Source organism: Podarcis raffonei, chromosome 10, assembly GCF_027172205.1.
Source record: "Podarcis raffonei isolate rPodRaf1 chromosome 10, rPodRaf1.pri, whole genome shotgun sequence".
NCBI classification, from domain to species: domain Eukaryota; kingdom Metazoa; phylum Chordata; class Lepidosauria; order Squamata; family Lacertidae; genus Podarcis; species Podarcis raffonei.
In genome coordinates this window covers 77,676,965-77,694,909 of record NC_070611.1, presented here as the reverse complement: position 1 = coordinate 77,694,909, position 17,945 = coordinate 77,676,965, and the positions used below count along the sequence as shown (strand labels likewise).

At 48.3% G+C, this 17,945-nt stretch overlaps 2 protein-coding genes across 5 annotated transcripts in view; both read right to left on the bottom strand.

Moving 5' to 3' along the window:
• LOC128421704 (zinc finger protein 271-like) overlaps positions 1-17,945 on the bottom strand; it is a 279,246-nt gene that overhangs the window by 9,341 nt on the left and 251,960 nt on the right. The window lies entirely within an intron of this gene.
• LOC128421711 (zinc finger protein 883-like) overlaps positions 1-17,945 on the bottom strand; it is a 112,686-nt gene that overhangs the window by 3,953 nt on the left and 90,788 nt on the right. The window contains exons 1-4 of one of the 3 annotated variants that reach the window (XM_053404840.1): positions 13,058-13,226; positions 8,958-9,418; positions 8,693-8,774; positions 8,347-8,429 (exon numbers count right to left, since the gene is read on the bottom strand). In XM_053404840.1, the coding sequence (XP_053260815.1) occupies positions 8,347-8,429; positions 8,693-8,774; positions 8,958-9,418; positions 13,058-13,088 (657 nt within the window). In that variant the 5' untranslated portion in view covers positions 13,089-13,226. Of the gene's footprint in view, positions 1-8,346; positions 8,430-8,692; positions 8,775-8,957; positions 9,451-13,057; positions 13,227-17,945 lie in introns of those variants that run through there. The other 2 variants (XM_053404841.1, XM_053404842.1) reach the window with 2 other exon arrangements.

The window sequence follows — 17,945 nt, the reverse complement described above, 5'->3', positions numbered from 1 at the left end:
AGGTCGAGTTTCTGGGGTACAAGTTGTCAGACAAGGGTCTAGCTATGGACCCCAGCAACGTGCAGGCAGTACTGGAATGGAAGGCCCCCAAGACCCGGAAGGACGTGCAGAGGTTCCTAGGGTTCAGCAACTTTTACAGGAAGTTCATCAAGAACTTCGCTCATTTAACAGCACCCATCACAGACTGTCTCAGCAGCAAAAAGAAGTTCGTCTGGACGGAAGGGGCCCAGCGATCCTTTGAAAGCCTGAAGAAAGCATTCGCGTCGGAAGAGCAACTCCTGCACATGGATCTGGAGAAGCCCATGAGGCTAGAGACCAACGCGTCAGACAGGGCCATAGGAGCCGTACTTTTGCAGCCCGGAACCCAGCGAGAGTGGAGGCCGTGCGCCTTTTTCTCGAGGAAGCTGAACAAGTCGGAGCAGAACTACACGGTGTATGACCGCGAACTGCTAGCTATCTATGCAGCGTTTCGCCGGTGGAGACACCTGTTGATAGGGGCGCGGCACAAGATCCAGGTTTGCACGGATCACAAGAACTTGGAGTACTGGAGGACTGCGCGAGTACTCAACCAGAGACAGATTCGATGGGCACAAGAGTTCTCCAAGTTTTCCTTCGAGATCCGGTATGTGCCGGGAGCGGAGAATGTTAGAGCCGATGCTCTCTCCCGGAAGCCGGAGTACATGGAAGGAGAGGGACCGCCGGAAGCCTGACACGTGTTCCCTGAGGACAGATGGGTGTGTGGGGGAGTGTTGGTTGGGAAACGAGAACTGGCCGGTCTCACCAGGGACGACGAGTTCGCCCAAACTAAAATCAGGGCACTACGGGAAGGAAGGGAAAACCAGGGAGAATTTGAGGAAAAGGAAGGGGTACTGTACTATAAGGGAGTGCTGTACGTACCGGGGGAGACATTGAGGGGAAGGGTACTCAAACAACTCCACGACAACCCAACAGCAGGGCACTTTGGTCAGCACAAGACCATGCTGCTTGTCACCAGGCAGTTCTGGTGGCCAAGGGTGAGGGAAGATGTACGGGAGTACGTACGGGGGTGCGACCGCTGCCAGAGGGCAAAGGGGGAGAGGGCGGCACCTGCAGGGCTACTGGAACCCTTACCTACACCGGGAAAACCCTGGGAGGTGGTCTCCATAGATTTTATGACTGATTTGCCCAAATCAAGAGGGAAGACAGCAGTCATGGTAGTAGTCGACCTACTGACAAAAATGTGCCATTTTATAGCTTGCTCGCATGCGGTGATGGCAGAGGAAATGGCCAGATTGTTTGTAGATCACATATTCAGGTTGCATGGGACTCCCTCGAAGGTCTTCTCAGATCGCGGGAAACAATTTACTTCAAGGTTCTGGAGGAAGCTCATGAGCTTGCTGCAGGTCCAGGTGTTCTCAACGGCGAGACACCCGGAAACCAATGGACAAGCGGAATGAGCGAACAGTATACTCTAACAATACCTACGCTGCTACGTCAGCGAGAGACAGAACGATTGGGTAGAGAAACTAGCGCTGGCTGAATTTGCATACAACAATGCTGAACACGTATCCATGGGAATGAGCCCGTTCATGGCCAATTATGGGTGTCACCCCCGGGCCTTCCCGGGGAGAGGGGAGGAAGGGTGGAGCGTACCTGCAGCAGAGCAGTTTGTGGAAGAAATGGAGGCCTTGCACCAGGAACTCCAGATGAATTTGGAGAGGGCCAAAGAAATTTACAAGAGGCAGGCAGACAAGCACCGTCGGGAAGGGGAGACCATACGGGTGGGGGACCGGGTGTGGTTGTCAACCCGAGGGTTACCCTTTAAGGGAGGGTGCAAGAAGTTGCAGCCGAGGTGACTGGGACCTTTTGAGATAACACAGCAGGTGAACCCCATGGCATTTAGGCTCAAGCTGCCTGACAGCATGAAGTTACACCCGGTGTTCCATAGGTCCCTACTCTCTCCGTACAGGGAGGGGCGGGAATTCCCGGGACGGGAGGGAGAAGTCACCACACACCCGCAAGTAGAGGAGAACGAACACCACAACCAAGCCACGGAAATACTCGATTCCAGGTGGCGGGGGCGCAGAGTAGAGTACTTGGTTGCTTGGGAGGGGGAACCCCGGTCTGAAGACACGTGGGTTCCCGCGGAGGCAATCAATGACGGGTATCTAGTGGAAGAGTTCCACAGTCGGTTCCCACGCAAAACAAAACCACCAGAGAGATTCTGGGAGGAGCAATTTGGCACCACCGACGACGACAAGGAGTTCGAGGGTTTTCCTGACTCCAAAGAGGAGGGAGGAGAAGCGTCGGAGAGGGAGGATTCAGACTGGGAGGCCCACCCCGCGAGGAGAGATCAGAGAGGGTGGGAAGCGGGTTTTGAATCCTCTGAGGATAGCGACAGCTCCTTCCGAGGATTTCCCGCATCGTTGGCCGAGGACAGGGACGAAGTTGGATCCAGAGGTGGGGCCGGGGGTGGAGGGGGTTCTGGGGGGGGGAGATGGATGTCAGGGAACTGCCATCAGAACTAGAGGAGGAGGCGAGGCCCCACAACGATGCTGGAGAGGGGCCAAGCAGGGAGAGAGGCAGGTCTCCTGTTGCGGAAGAAATTCAGCGCGACACCAGGGATGAAGGGGGGCCAATGGGGGAAGTGGAGAGCAGGCTCAGAGACTCTTCACTGGACACCAGCGGAGAGAGCACAGGTCCTCCGATACCCACGCCCACCCTGCGCAGAAGGCTTCCGCGCAGGGAGGGTAGGAGGAGATTGGGCGTCAAACAACTTTTATGTTGGAAAAGGTTGAAGAAACGCCCACTGTTGGATTCTGCCAGCGACTGAGCAGCCACGAAGTGAGGGGCTGTCCAGCCAGGAAAGGTTTAACCAGGCCACCTACCCAGGAGTGGCGGCAACTTACGCATGAGCAACCCCATAACCATTAGACTAATGTTTAGGTGGAATCTTCTTTCTTGTAGTTTGGATCCATTGCTCCGTGTCCGCTTCTCTGGAGCAGCAGAAAACAACCTTTCTCCCTCCTCTATGTGACATCCTTTTATATATTTGAACATGGCTATCATATCACCCCTTAACCTCCTCTTCTCCAGGCTAAACATGCCCAGCTCCCTTAGCCGTTCCTCATAAGGCATCGTTTCCAGGCCTTTGACCATTTTGGTTGCCCTCCTCTGGACACGTTCCAGTTTGTCAATGTCTTTCTTGAACTGTCGTGCCCAGAACTGGACACAGTACTCCAGGTGAGGTCTGACCAGAGCAGAATACAGTGGCACTATTACTTCCCTTGATCTAGATGCTATACTCCTATTGATGCAGCCCAGAATTGCATTGGCTTTTTTAGCTGCCGCGTCACACTGTTGGCTCATGTCAAGTTTGTGGTCAACCAAGACTCCTAGATCCTTTTCACATGTAGTGCTCTCAAGCCAGGTGTCACCCATCTTGTATTTGTGCCTCTCATTTTTTTTGCCCAAGTGCAATACTTTACATTTCTCCCTGTTAAAGTTCATCTTGTTTGTTTTGGCCCAGTTCTCCAATCTGTCAAGGTCATTTTGAAGTGTGATCCTGTCCTCTGGGGTGTTAGCCACCCCTCCCAGTTTGGTGTCATCTGCAAATTTGATCAGGATGCCCTTGAGTCCATCATCCAAGTCGTTGATAAAGATGTTGAATAAGACCGGGCCCAAGACAGAACCCTGTGGCACCCCACTAGTCACTCTTCTCCAGGATGAAGAGGAACCATTGATGAGCACCCTTTGGGTTCAGTCAGTCAGCCAGTTACAAATCCACTGAGTGGTAGCATAGTCAAGACCGCATTTTACCAGCTTCTTTATAAGAATATCATGGGGCACCTTGTCAAATGCCTTGCTGAAATCAAGGTAGGCTACATCCACTGCGTTCCCTTCATCTACCAGGCTTGTAATTCTGTCAAAAAACGAGATCCTGTTAGTCTGACATGACTTATTTTTCAGAAATCCATGCTGACTATTGGTGATCACAGCATTCCTTTCTAGGTGCTCACAGACTGTTTGCTTAATGATCTGCTCCAGAATCTTCCCTGGTATTGATGTCAGACTGACTGGGCGGTAATTATTTGGGTCCTCTCTTTTCCCCTTTTTGAAAATAGGGACAACATTTGCCCTCCTCCAGTCTGCCGGGACTTCACCTGTTCTCCAGGAATTCTCAAAGATGACTAACAGTGGTTCTGAGATCACATCTGCCAGTTCTTTTAATACTCTTGGATGCAGTTCATCTGGCCCTGGAGACTTGAATACATCTAGACTAGCCAAGTATTCTTGTACTATCTCCTTAGTTATTCTAGGCTGTGTTTCCTCTGCTGAATCATTTGCTCCAAATTCTTCAGGTCGGGCATTGTTTTCTTTATCGGAGAAGACTGAGGCAAAGAAGGCATTGAGGAGTTCAGCCCTTTCTGTGTCCCCTGTTTGCATTTCACCATCTTCTCCTCTGAGTGACCCCACTGTTTCTTTGTTCTTCCTTTTGCTACGTACCGTATTTTTCGCTCGATAACACGCACCTGACCATAACACGCACATAGTTTTTAGAGGAGGAAAACAAGGAAAAAAATTCTGAATGAAGCAGTGGATGTATCATTTTTGTGCTTCATGCTGTGGCCACAGACATGTGATTTGACGCTGAGTTTGGGGTAGCCCAATGCAAAAATCCTGAGAATCCATGTGGATCTGTGCTTTGTAACCACGTTTTTGCACCATTGCAGCCCCAGGCAACAGTTGGTGCATGGTTTTTTTGGTGCAGGCTGTAGCCATGGATATGCTATGTGATCTGATGGTGAATTTGGGGTGACCCAATGCAAAGATCCTGAGGATCCATGTGGATCTGTGCTTTGTAACCACGTTTTTGCACCATTGCAGCCCCAGGCAACAGTGGGTGCGTGATTCTTTTGGTGCAGGCTGTAGCCATGGATATGCTATGTGATCTGATGGTGAATTTGGGGTGACCCAATGCAAAGATCCTGAGGATCCATGTGGATCTGTGCTTTGTAACCACGTTTTTGCACCATTGCAGCCCCAGGCAACAGTGGGTGCGTGATTTTTTTGGTGCAGGCTGTAGCCATGGATATGCTATGTGATCTGATGGTGAATTTGGGGTGACCCTATGCAAAGATCCTGAGGATCCATGTGGATCCATGCTTTGTAACCATGTTTTAAGTGGGGAGGGAAGGAAAAACATAGAATGGACAAGGAACACCGAGAGGGGTGTGCGGAGAAGCAGCTGGCTAAGAATGCAGGAGAGGGGTTTTACCGGAGGGAGGAAAGGAAGGCAAAAGTTCCCCCGCCCACCCACCCACCCAAGCCAGCCAGCCAGCTCTCTCTCTCTTTCTCTCCCCCCACCTGCGTGTTGCCTGCGAGTCCCTAGACGCAGCAGCACTGGAGCACGGAGAGGAATTACGGTAGAAGGAAGGACGCGCTGCTTTCCCCTCTGCTTGCCTGGAGGGGAGGGGTTTTCTCTGCTCTTTGTTCTGTTTGAGCAAACACAGTAATGAAACAGAAGCGGGTGGGCAGTAAGACCCTGAGGCAGAATGCAGGAAAGCAACAGCTTTCTCTCTCGGGAGGCTCGAACGCAGAGAATGAAGATAAACTGGTAAAATAAGGGGGCTGGGTTAAAGCTAAAGGGAAAACCTCAAAGATCCCCCAAGAACAAGGCAGGGGTTCAGGGCTCCCAAAGCCGAGCTGCAGCCTTAGAAGGGAAAAATGGGGCTTTCGGAGGTGGTTTTTACTGCCCCGCTGCTTCCAATTTTTTAAAAGGCAAATTGCAGGAGAAGATGTAGCAGTCAGTCACTCTCTCACTCCCTCCAAGCACCCACGCTAGCGAACAAACACACAGGCAACCACACACTCACAAAGCACACACACTAGCAAACACACAGTCGCACTGCAGAGTGGCCAAACCTCCTAGCAAGCACTTCCCTGGCTTCTGCTGACCGCAACGAAGTTGTCCCTCGAAGAAAATGTGTGATGCACTTGGGCCAGTCGGCTCCAGGGACCACACATTCGCTCAATAACACGCATAGACATTTCCCCTTACTTTTTAGGAGAAAAAATCTGCGTGTTATAGAGGGAAAAATACGGTACATACCCATAAAAGCCTTTTTTGTTGCTTTTAACCTCTCTAGCAAGCCTGAGTTCATTCTGTGCTTTAGCTTTTCTGACTTTGTGTCTACACGTGCTGGCTATTTGTTTGAATTCCTCTTTGGTGGTTTCCCCCCTTTTCCATTTTTTTGTACACATCCTTTTTTAATCTTAACTCAGTTAAAAGTTCTTTAGATAGCCTATAAAAACAGGATTACCCCATAAGGGAGATGACCTGGGGGACTGCTTGGCTGGCAGCCAGCAGTTCAGTCCAGGAAGTTTGCAGTCCTCCTCTTAGTCAGAATGAAGATGATCTACTATAAATTGCTCTATTGCTTTCTGCTGTGTTGTTTTAATGGGATCGTTTTGCTGCACATTTTAATTGTGGGTGTTTCTTTAAATATCTTAATGGAATTATTTTAGTGTGCATTTTAATGATGGACATTAATGATGGAACGTGTCCAGAAGATGTCACATAGAGGAGGGAGAAAGGTTGTTTTCTGCTGCTCCAGAGAAGCGGACACGGAGCAATGGATCCAAACTACAAGAAAGAAGATTCCACCTAAACATTAGGAAGAACTTCCTGACAGTAAGAGCTGTTCAACAGTGGAATTTGCTGCCAAGGAGTGTGGTGGAGTCTCCTTCTTTGGAGGTCTTTAAGCAGAGGCTTGACAACCATATGTCAGGAGTGCTCTGGTGGTGTTTCCTGCTTGGCAGGGGGTTGGACTCGATGGCCCTTGTGGTCTCTTCCAACTCTAGGATTCTATGATTAACCTTAGTGTAAATGGGGGAACTCCACAATGTGTTCCTCAAATCACTCTGTCTGTGCCAGAATTGCCGCTCTCCTTTCCCTGTGTGATCTTTTGGAGGAACCTGATACCTTGAAGTCAACTTTAAGAGAAACACGGGGGCACAGGAAGGGGGAGAAGATTGGGGCAAAAGCCCCATTCCGTAACTCTTGGGGCTGGTTAGCTGAATCCTGGCCCCTTTGTGGGATGTAATCCACTGGGAGCAGTCAAATACAACATTCCTTGTTTTGCTAGAGTGGACATGCAGGAGATGTTGGTCCAGTCAGTTGAACTTCCTGTTCCTCCTGGCCTGGAGCCTCCTTCCTTGCATGTGACTAGTGGGTGGGCGTGACCTTACCTGTCCAGGTAAAAGGCCAAGGCATTCTGCCTCTCACTCTCTTTTCCATCTTCCTTTCGTCCTGCAAACTTCCTGGACTGAACTGCTGGCTGCCAGCCAAGCAGTCCCCCAGGTCATCTCCCTTATGGGGTAATCCTGTTTTTATATGCTTGCAACTTTCAGCCTTAAGTCTGCCTTCAGGGATCACACTGTGCTCTGCCTGATCATCAGTAAACTTTCTTTTTATTGCTTATGAAGAAGACTGTGCTGTATATATTCAATTAGGAAGGAAAATATCAGAACACATTTCAATCTGGACAAGCCAGATTGAATTGCTTATTGTCTTAAGAAACTCACATGAGTTTGCAACCAGTTTTCTGCTGTGTAAAGAGGGAATGCACTCTGCTTGCTAGCGCAAGTTAGGAATCATATTTTAAAAAGGTAAAGGTAAAGGACCCCTCACAGTTAAGTCCCATCATGAACGACTCTGGGGTTGTGGCGCTCATCTTGCTTTACTGGACGAGGGAGCCGACATTTGTCCACAGACAGTTTTTCCAGGTCATGTGGCTAGCATGACTAAGCCGCTTCTGGCGAACCAGAGCAGTGCACAGAAACGTCGTCTACCTTCCCGCTGGAGTGGTACCTATTTATCTACTTGCACTTTGACGTGTTTTCACACTGCTAGGTAGACAGGAACAGGGACCGAGTAACGGGAGCTCACCCCGTCATGGGGATTCGAACCGCCGACCTTCTGATCGGCAAGCCCTAGGCTCAGGGTTTAGACCACAGCACCAGCCGCGTCTCTGCAGGAAGGATATTAATAAACAATATATATATCCTCTCCTGCCGCCCTGAACATTCCCACACACTTTTGTATGGTGTGTAAACTGCTTAGAAGCCTGTGTTTGCGTTTAATAATAAATCTAGAAATAAAACTGCAAATGACTGGTGAATCATATTAGCAATATTCAGAAGGCGAGAAGGTGAGATGGCTGTTCCTTATTCCCAGCACATAAGCCTTCTAAAATAAATAGTTCAGGGCAGATTTGTCAAGAAAATGAGAGATTTGCTTGGGTGTGGAGGGACCCTGGTTGCCCCTCCCCGCTGCCCCTTCCCCACAATACTCATTTTCCCTACCCCATCTGGTTCCACAGCCGTTGCTCCTCCTTCACCAGCAGGAATAGATGGAAGAGGAGGTCTTGCTGGCATCATCTGGTCGCCTGCAAGAGACAGAGGTAAGTGGGAAGCCAGGAGTAGATGCTTTTCTCAGAGGTTAAACACTACATATCAAACTACAAATGGGCCTTTGAAAAAGTCTTGCCTGCTGAATGGATTATGACATTTGCACCCATTTCATATTTTAGTTGTGTTAAAAATACATCTCCCTCCTTGGGGCTCTTGGACAATATTCCCCCAAAAGATGAAAAGAACCCATGTGTCAGTTTCGAACTCCACAGAAAAGAAAAATCTTATTCCTCCTTACCCAGCAGCTTCTCTCTGGTGTCCAACAGAGTCCTTTCAGTCTTAAAGGAATCCAGACCCATTTCTGCAAACAGATCCTGTCTCTGAAATAGCAACAAGGATTCAGAACAGAAAATGGGGAGAAAGCTTAGCAATGACTGAGGTGAAAACCTGAGGGGTATCCAATCTCATTCCTCGGATGCTTTCCAAAAAGGGGTGGGCCATTAGTAGAAAATTTAGGGAGACTCTCCCTCATGTTCTGAGCTGCTTAGGAAAGTCTCTCTCACCTGCTCTCTCTCCTCTGCCTGACTCAGGAGGAATCCTTCGGCCAGGGCCACCGCCTGGGAACTGGTCTCTGCTCCGCATTCCCTCACCCAGCTCTCCATCTCCGGTGGAAGGACGGCCAGGAACTGCTCCAAGATCACCAGGTCCAGCATCTCAGCTTTCGTGTGCCTTTCTGGCTTCAGCCATTGATGGTAAAAGTTGTGGAGTCGGCTGCAAACCTCTCGAGGTCCTTTGGCCTCCTGGAAGCAGAACTGCCTGAACTGCTGGCTCTGCGCCTCTGAGCGGAGAGTGTCCTCCTCACCCAGGATCTTCTGCACAGTTTTTCCCCAGAATCCCCCACTGCTCCCAGTTCTGATGGCATGGCCTCTTCCTGCTTCAGGGCCAGCTGAGTTTTCCTCATCCATCTGTGCTCTCAGGAAGCCTCCAAGAGAGATGTAGGAACCCCTTGATCTTCTGCCAAGTTCTGTCTGTCCGAATTAGAGGTGTTAGCAAATTCTACAAAGCTTGTACATTATTCTGCAATAAAACTGACTGTCAGGAAGAAAAAGAAGTAAACCTCTAGCCCAGGCATAGGCAAACTCGGCCCTCCAGATGTTTTGGGACTACAATTCCCATCATCCCTGACCACTGGTCCTGTTGGCTACGGATCATGGGAGTTGCAGGCCAAAAACATCTGGAGGGCCGAGTTGGAGGCAAACGTAGAGTGAGCACAGCCTCTGGTAAGAGAGAGGTGCAGCAGTTTTAAAACTTACAAAACACTGGATAACATTAACAAATATGGATATTCTAGACCTGGAGGGTCATAACAGGCTTAGTTGGCAGGCATATTTATGGTATGAGAAGGCAAAAGTTTCTTGGTCTTTCTCTTTTTGATATGTTAAGAAAGAAATAAAGAGATAAAAGTGTAATATGACAACTTCAGTAAGTTAAAAGTGATGTTGTGTAATTTTCTATTACTATTTATATATTGTTAAAATTGGTTAATTATAATGAATTAATGTAGCAACTACTGTGGTCCCCCCCTTTGTTATTGTTGAATTCTAAATAAATTATTATTCAAAAAAAGGGGGGAGAGAAGGCAAAAGTACATAGGGTTTTTTTAAATCGTCTTGTAAGAAAACCAATCTATATGGTATGGGAGAAATATAAAAATTTATTACAACAGAAAGCAGCCTGGTGGCTTTCCCCACTAGAAGCGATATCCTGGAAAAAATTAAATACGAGAAACGATTGGGCAACATATAAAGAGCTGTTAACGGAAGTAGAACAACAGTTGAAATTGCAAAATTTTGAGGACATAAGAAATTTATTAACTGATTGGTTACAATATCAACAACTAGATGATATATTTAAGATGGATAAAAAGAATGGATTTAGTAATGAAATATCAAGGTTTGAAAAAGAATTGTTAGCGAATAATTTAAAATTACTTTCTAAAATGTACAAACTAATTTTAGAATGGTATACAAAAGCTGGAGAAGTTAAATCTGTAATGATACAGTGAGCAAAAGATTTTGCATACAATGTAGATTTCATCATGGGAGAAGTTATGGAAAGATGATCTGAAATGTACAGCATGTTGTATGTTGAAAGAACAATATATGATAATGAAGTACCTTTGGTATCTAACTCCCAATAAGATACCAAAAATGTATCAGACAGCTACAAATATCTGTTGGAAATGTAAGGAAAAAGAAGGCCCTTTTTATCATGTGTGGTTGACAGGGAAGGTAACAAAAGCATTCCAGGAAATGTTTAAAATAACTTTTATTTTAAAAGCCAGAAGTTTTTATTTTAGGAATTATAGGTGCTAAAATTCCAAGGGAACAGAAAATATTGTTTACGTATGTGGCGACGGCTGCGCGGATGTTATTGGCCCAAAGATGGAAAGAAGGCAAAGTCCCTGCCAGAGAAGAATGGCAGATCAAGTTGATGGACTATGATGAAATGGCAAAAAAGACCAGAAAAAGAAGAAGTCAAAAACAAGAAATCAGTAAGACCAAAATTTTAATAAGGAATGGGGAAAATTTATAACTTATCTTAAAAAACCATTGTAAACAGTGCGATTGTAATAATACTTGTAATGTTACAAGAACTATGGATATAACAGAGATACAAAAATTCTGAATTATTGCAAAAGATACTGTAGGAAAAGTTTAACAATAAGGCCCACAAAGGGGAGGAGGGAACTCCAGGGGATTTCGTGGGAACCTGTGTTTCTTTATATAACGTTGTGGTGTCAGTGCAAATTTTTATTTTGAAAATTAAATAAATAAATCTGGAAAAAAGTTACAAAACATGCAAGGAAATGAAGCACCGGGATATGGGCTATGAGACATTTTTCAACATCCCGTTGCTACCAGAGCTTCCCCTTTCTACCCCTCTGGCATTGAACAGACCACACACTTTGGTAAGTGAAGATGGTTTTTACTTACAAACTTTCCAAGTTCAGATTCATGCATATCTCCATGCAGCAGCAAGAAAACACAGGCAGAAATCTTGGGTTACAAAACGGAACAGAAGGTTTCTGAACGCGTGGCCTGACCTTAAAGAGGTCAGATACGTCCTGTCTGGTCAAGTTCGCATGGTAAAAGGGGCCAAACAGCAGAAGGCAAGGGAGCAAAGACTTTTCCGGGGTTCATCAGCAAAGGACTCCCCGCAACTGGGACTCTGAAACCTTGCATCGCCCTCTGCTCCTCCGCCAACTGGCCTCGTCCTCTTTCAAAGCCATCTCGGTTCCAGAGGTTTCAGTGCACGTTGCATGATGGAAGGACTTTCCTTTGGGAGCCCTCCATCTGTCAACATCCACTCTTTCTTTCTGGCACAGGGTTTCGTTTGTTATAAGAATTTTAAGGTCTTTGATATATAATAAATGTTCATAAATGTACCAAGCAAACACGTACATAAATATATAAACCACATGTCTGAAGCAGCACAGGAAGACAGTCCTGAAACCATTTTGACTCCCAAGCTGGCCAAATGTTTCTCTGCAAGGAGGGAGGAGGTGGGGAAAAAAACCTTCCTTGTTACAGGAATTTAGTAATCACCATTTCAAAGTAATGGGCAGACTACCAGGAAAGACAACCAGATAAGGCATTATCAGAAAACCTGGCAGGCAGGAAAAATAATAATAAAATAATAATAATTTATTATTTAAACCCCGCCCATCTGGCTGAGTTTCCCCAGCCACTCTGGGCGACTCCTGATCGAGTGTTAAAAACAATACAGCATTAAATATTAAAAACTTCCCTAAACAGGGCTGCCTTCAGATGTCTTTTAAAGATAGGATAGCTGCTTATTTCCTTCACATCTGAAGGGAGGGTGTTCCACAGGGTGGGAGCCACTACCGAGAAGGCCCTCTGCCTGGTTCCCTGTAGCCTCACTTCTCGCAATGAGGGAACCGCCAGAACAACAACATTCAAATTTCTGTTGTAGACCGCCTTTTCTGTGATGTAGGTATGATGTTTGTGGGGGGTGGTCTTGGGTCACACCCCTTCTGTTGATGTATGAATGATGTATGGAGGGGTGGTCTGGAGCTCCAGGGCAGGGAATTTAAAATGCCTATATAAGGGCAGGCACGCCTTTGTTCTGGGTCCTCCTCCTTTCCTACGTGTAAAGGGGAGCACCCTGTTGCAACAGATCAATAAAGATCAGGCTTACGAGCTGCTTTGCTTCTCAATATTCTCTGCTTGGCCTCTGTTCTTTTCTCCTACCAATAGGGAACCCACGTAAGGACTCTATACGGGCTCTTGTGTTCCCCATAAGGGAAAAAGGGCAGGTTTTGATTACATGTCGGAATGTTTCCGTGAGGCTGCAGCCTCCGTTCATAAACGCGACTGATCCATCAATCTGACCGGGGTTCATTCCCATGCGTTTCCCGCGCCGCCCCCCTTCGACCCAAAGACCCTCCCCAAAGGGGCCAGTTGCGCATCCATGCAAAGGAAGAGCAGAGTTGCTGCCCTCCTGCGACCTCGGCCCTCCCCGGCAGGACCCTCCGCTCCTTGACTTGGGGGTCCCCCCCTTACAGGCTCCCCACATGCAGGCTCCCCTGTAGCCCTGGGACCCCCAGTGCACCCTCTGGGGAGAGAGAGAGGAGACTCACCGGATCCCAGCAGGCGCCGCCGGGGCAGCATTGGCAGGGAGAGACAGAAGCACCCCCTTTTTTTGCAGGAAAAGTCTGGGGAGGCGGGGAGGGGCTTTTGCTCTGGAGGACCTGCCCTCCCCGTCTTTCTTTCCTGCCCTCTCTAGGAATCCAGCTCGTTTCTGTTTAACCCTTGGCAGGCCGAGGGCACCCAGCTCTCCCTCTGGAGAGCAGGAGCCCCGGAGGAGCGACGTGCATCGCGCAAAGCACCCAGAGATGCTTTATTTGGGGGACCCTCCTGGCCGGGGGCTGAGCTTCCCCCTCCCTGGCCTAGAAGCCGGAGGCAAGTGATCTCCGCTGTTACGGAAATTACGGGGGCGGGGGCACATCTTTAAAGTTGCTAAATGTTACAAATATTATGCCTGAAAATGTATCCTTTCAACCTGACAGCTCAGGGAAGTTACCTAGCTTTAAAAAATAATATAAAATCATTACAAATATTATGCCTGAAAATGTATCCTTTCAACTTGACAGCTCAGGGAAGTTACCTAGCTTTAAAAAGAATATAAAATCATCTCCTTTGCCAGTTTCCTCCATTCCAAAGCTATTTTCCCCTTGAAAAAGGACTCCAGGAAGTTTCCAGAGGTGACAATTGCTGGGCTCATTGTTAGCCAAAGGAAGCCAAATCTCATCACCTGACTCGCCTCAGGCTCCAGACAAGCAAAAGAAGTTCTATTGTACTTTTGGGTGGTGGGTACTTAAGACATATTTGTCTATGCTCATCTTATACTTGTGTGTTGCCCTGACACATCTGTCCATTCTAATCATGTGTAACCCTCCCCTTTTGTGACATGTCAGTGATGTAGCAATGATGTATCAATGATGCTGTACGAACTGTATTCTGGGATATGGTGAGAAAGTTTTAAAAGTCCTTGTCACCCCATCCTCGGGGTTCAATCTCCTTTTGAACCTGTTGCTTAATAAACTCGGATCTTCAGCAGTTTGCTCCGGTTGGCTGGACTCCTTCCTTTATTCTGCAGGGACCCGCGGGCTCTGCCTGACCAGCTGGGCGACTGAGCAGCCTCACACCTAGATTTTTCCATAAGACCCTCCCAAAAAGGTCCAATGTCTACACGCCTTGGTTCCAGTGGCCAGCCCAGACCCTGGGGCGTCTGCACCTCTGCCCCAGCTTGAAACGTGAGGAGGGGAAGTTGGGGGCTGCAGTGTTGGCGAACCTTATCTCCCCCTCCCCGTCCAGACAGAGGAATGGCCTTGTGGGGTTGGACAAGAGAGTCCCATCTGGGTGGTGTGGAGTGGGCAGTGCGGGGGCTTCTAACTGTAAAGTAGGGAGGGCACTCCTGAGTCGTCTAGCTGAACCCCCAGCATAGCAGGAATCTCAGCTAAGCATCACAGGCAGAGGGCCATCCAAGCTCCCCCCACCCCACCCAAGGAAGGCACTCTCCATACTGGCTGTGCTGTACTGCCCTCTGAATGGCCCCTCCTGGCACACTTTCCTGTGGCCAAAGACTCTTCCCCAGGGAGGGCATCTGAACAAGAGACCACCCCCCTGTAGGGCGCTGTGTTGATGTCAGCCAGGCTAAGTAAAAGCAAAGCAGCTGCGCATTGGCCCTGAGGGTTCCCAGACTTCAGCTGGTGCCCTCCAGGTTTTCTGAGCTGCAGGCACCGTGCTGGCTGGCACTGAGGCGAACTGCAGGTCAACCTGCCTAGGGGGCACCTGCGTGGAGATGGCTGTGCCAGGGGGTGCGTCCAAGGAGAAGAGCAGCAGGTTCAGCCAGAGGCTCCTAAAGGCTCTGCCCAGTTTCTTGGCGTGGAAGATGTGAGCAGCCAGCAGGGGCTGGTGCTGCAGCAGGGTGCTGGCCTCTCCTGGCCCCTGTTACCCAAGGTAAAGGACCCCTGGTTGGTCAAGTCCAGCCAAAGGCAACTATGGGGACTTACTTCTGAGTAAGCGTGCATCAGATGGAACGGCAAATTAGCTGCTCTCTGATTAGCTGCTCTCTCTGTGCAAAGGTCAGAGGGGGCAGGGCTTCTGTTGAGGTAGGTGATTAGCTGTGGGAGGAGCTTATCAGAGCTTGCAGTTTGATCCATCTTTTAGATTTAGGGGAGCTAGTCTCAAACGTTTGTTGGGGGAGACCTAGGTTTTTTTGGGGGGATTTATTTGTCCTGTCTTCACGCTTTTTATGATGGAGGACCGCTGTAGACACCCCCAACGACACGTTCTCAAGATGGAGGGTGAGGGAACAGCTGCAGTCGCCTGCGATTCCTGCGAAATGTTTGCCATCTTGCCAAAGGTTGCAGGCAGCTTTACCTGCAGCAATTGCATGTTGATTGCCCTCTTAAAAGACAAAGTCCAGCAACTGGAGGAACGTGTAGCTACGCTCCAAAGAATTAGAGAGCTGGAGCTCTTCTTGGAAGCAACAGAGCACACCGTCTCCACCAAGGAGGAGACAGGGGACTCCCCTGAGAAGGAGGCTAGTTCACCAACACAGGAGCCAGATATATGGAGAAACGTGACTCAAAGTAGGAGGCCCAGGGTTCGCTCTGATTGTTTAGAAATACGCAATCGCTTTGAGGTCCTTTCCCCTAGCATGGAAGACGAAGAGCAGACTCCATTTGAGGATCTCTCCCTCATTACAGTCGATCAGGTATATGAAGACGAGCAGCAAAGGCAGTCCTCAGGGAATGTCCAGGCGACCTTGGAACGGACAGCTCACGGAAGAACCCCGACCAGACCTAAGAGGAGGCGTGTAGTGGTGATAGGGGATTCCCTACTGAGGGGAACAGAAGCAGTGATCTGTGGGCCTGACAAGATGTCTCGGGAAGTGTGCTGTCTCCCCGGGGCTAAGATCCAAGATGTAACTGAACGACTGCAAGGAATCATAAAACCCACTGACAAATACCCCTTCCTCTTGGTTCATGTGGGAACCAATGACACTGCAAGCAATAGCCTCCAGAAGATCAAATGAGACTACGAGGCTCTGGGCAGGAAATTGAAGCAATTAAATGCACAAATTGTCATCTCATCTGTCCTCCCAGTTGAACGATGTGGCCCAGGGAGAGAGGGGAAAATAGTGGAAGTGAACAACTGGCTTCGCAAATGGTGTAAATAGGAACGGTTTGGATTCTTAGATCACGGAATGCAGTTTCTTGAAGATGGACTTCTGGCAAGAGATGGGCTGCACCTCAACGGTTGGGAGGAATGTTTTTGCAAAAAATCTCAGAAACCTCATCAGGAGGGCTTTAAACTGACTAATGTGGGGGAGGGAGACAGTGCTCCTGAAGGTAGCAGTCTATCAATTGATGAAGATGATCATCCAAATGTCATAGACCGAATGGAGCAAACAGCATGCAGACCTAGTGGTGGGAGGAAAAAATCCTTAAATAAGAGACACGGGGGAATGATTAATGGACTTCAATGTCTGTACACTAATGCGCAAAGCATGGGAAATAAACAAGATGAGCTTGAGCTCTTGGTACAGCAAACTAAATATGACATAATAGGAATCACTGAAACCTGGTGGGATAAGTCCCACGATTGGAATGTAATAATGGAGGGATACAATCTATTTCAGAGAAACAGACCAGACAAGAAAGGAGGAGGAGTGGCGTTATATGTCAGGGATGTGTATACCTGTGAAGAGATCCAAGATTTAGAACCTCAAAGACAAAGTGAGAGCATTTGGGTCAAAATTAAGGGAGAGAAGAATACCAGTGACCTCATTGTGGGAGTTTACTATAGATCCGAAAGCCAAACGGAGGACATAGATGATGCCTTCCTGGAACAGATGGCCAAGCATGCAAAAGGAAGGGAGATAGTAGTAATAGGGGACTTCAATTACCCGGATATTTGTTGGATGTCAAACTCAGCCAAGAGCATAAGGTCAAACAGATTCCTCACTGGCCTTGCAGACAACTTCATTGTCCAGAAAGTGGGAGAAGCAACAAGAGGAACAGCCATTTTAGATCTGGTCCTAACCAATGTTGATGACCTGGTTAGTGGGGTAGAAGTGGAAGGATCATTAGGCGCGAGTGATCATGCTCTTCTGAAGTTTACTATACAGCGGAAAGGAGCAGCCAAGCATACTAGGACTCAATTTCTTGACTTTAAGAAAGCTGACTTCATAAAACTTAGGGAAGTGCTGGGTGAGATCCCATGGACAGTAATACTAAAAGGAAAGGGAGTTCATGATGGCTGGGAGTTTGTTAAGAGGGAGATAGTAAAAGCACAACTTCAGGCAATACCAATGAGACGGAAACATGGAAGGTGCCTAAAGAAGCCAGGGTGGCTATCTAAAGAACTTTTAACTGAGTTAAGATTAAAAAAGGATGTGTACAAAAAATGGAAAAGGGGGGGAACCACCAAAGAGGAATTCAAACAAATAGCCAGCACGTGTAGACACGTCAGAAAAGCTAAAGCACAGAATGAACTCAGGCTTGCTAGAGAGGTTAAAAGCAACAAAAAAGGCTTTTATGGGTATGTTCGTAGCAAACGTCCCTACATACGTAGGGACGCGGGTGGCGCTGTGGGTAAAAGCCTCAGCGCCTAGGGCTTGCCAATCGAAAGGTTGGCGGTTCGAATCCCCGCGGCGGGGTGCGCTCCCGTTGCTCGGTCCCAGCGCCTGCCAACCTAGCAGTTCGAAAGCACCCCCAGGTGCAAGTAGATAAATAGGGACCGCTTCCTGGCGGGAAGGTAAACGGCGTTTCCGTGTGCTGCGCTGGCTCGCCAGATGCAGCTTTGTCACGCTGGCCACGTGACCCGGAAGTGTCTCCGGACAGCGCTGGCCCCTGGCCTCTTAAGTGAGATGGGCGCACAACCCCAGAGTCTGTCAAGACTGGCCCATACGGGCAGGGGTACCTTTACCTTTTACCTTCGTAGCAAAAGGAAGAACAA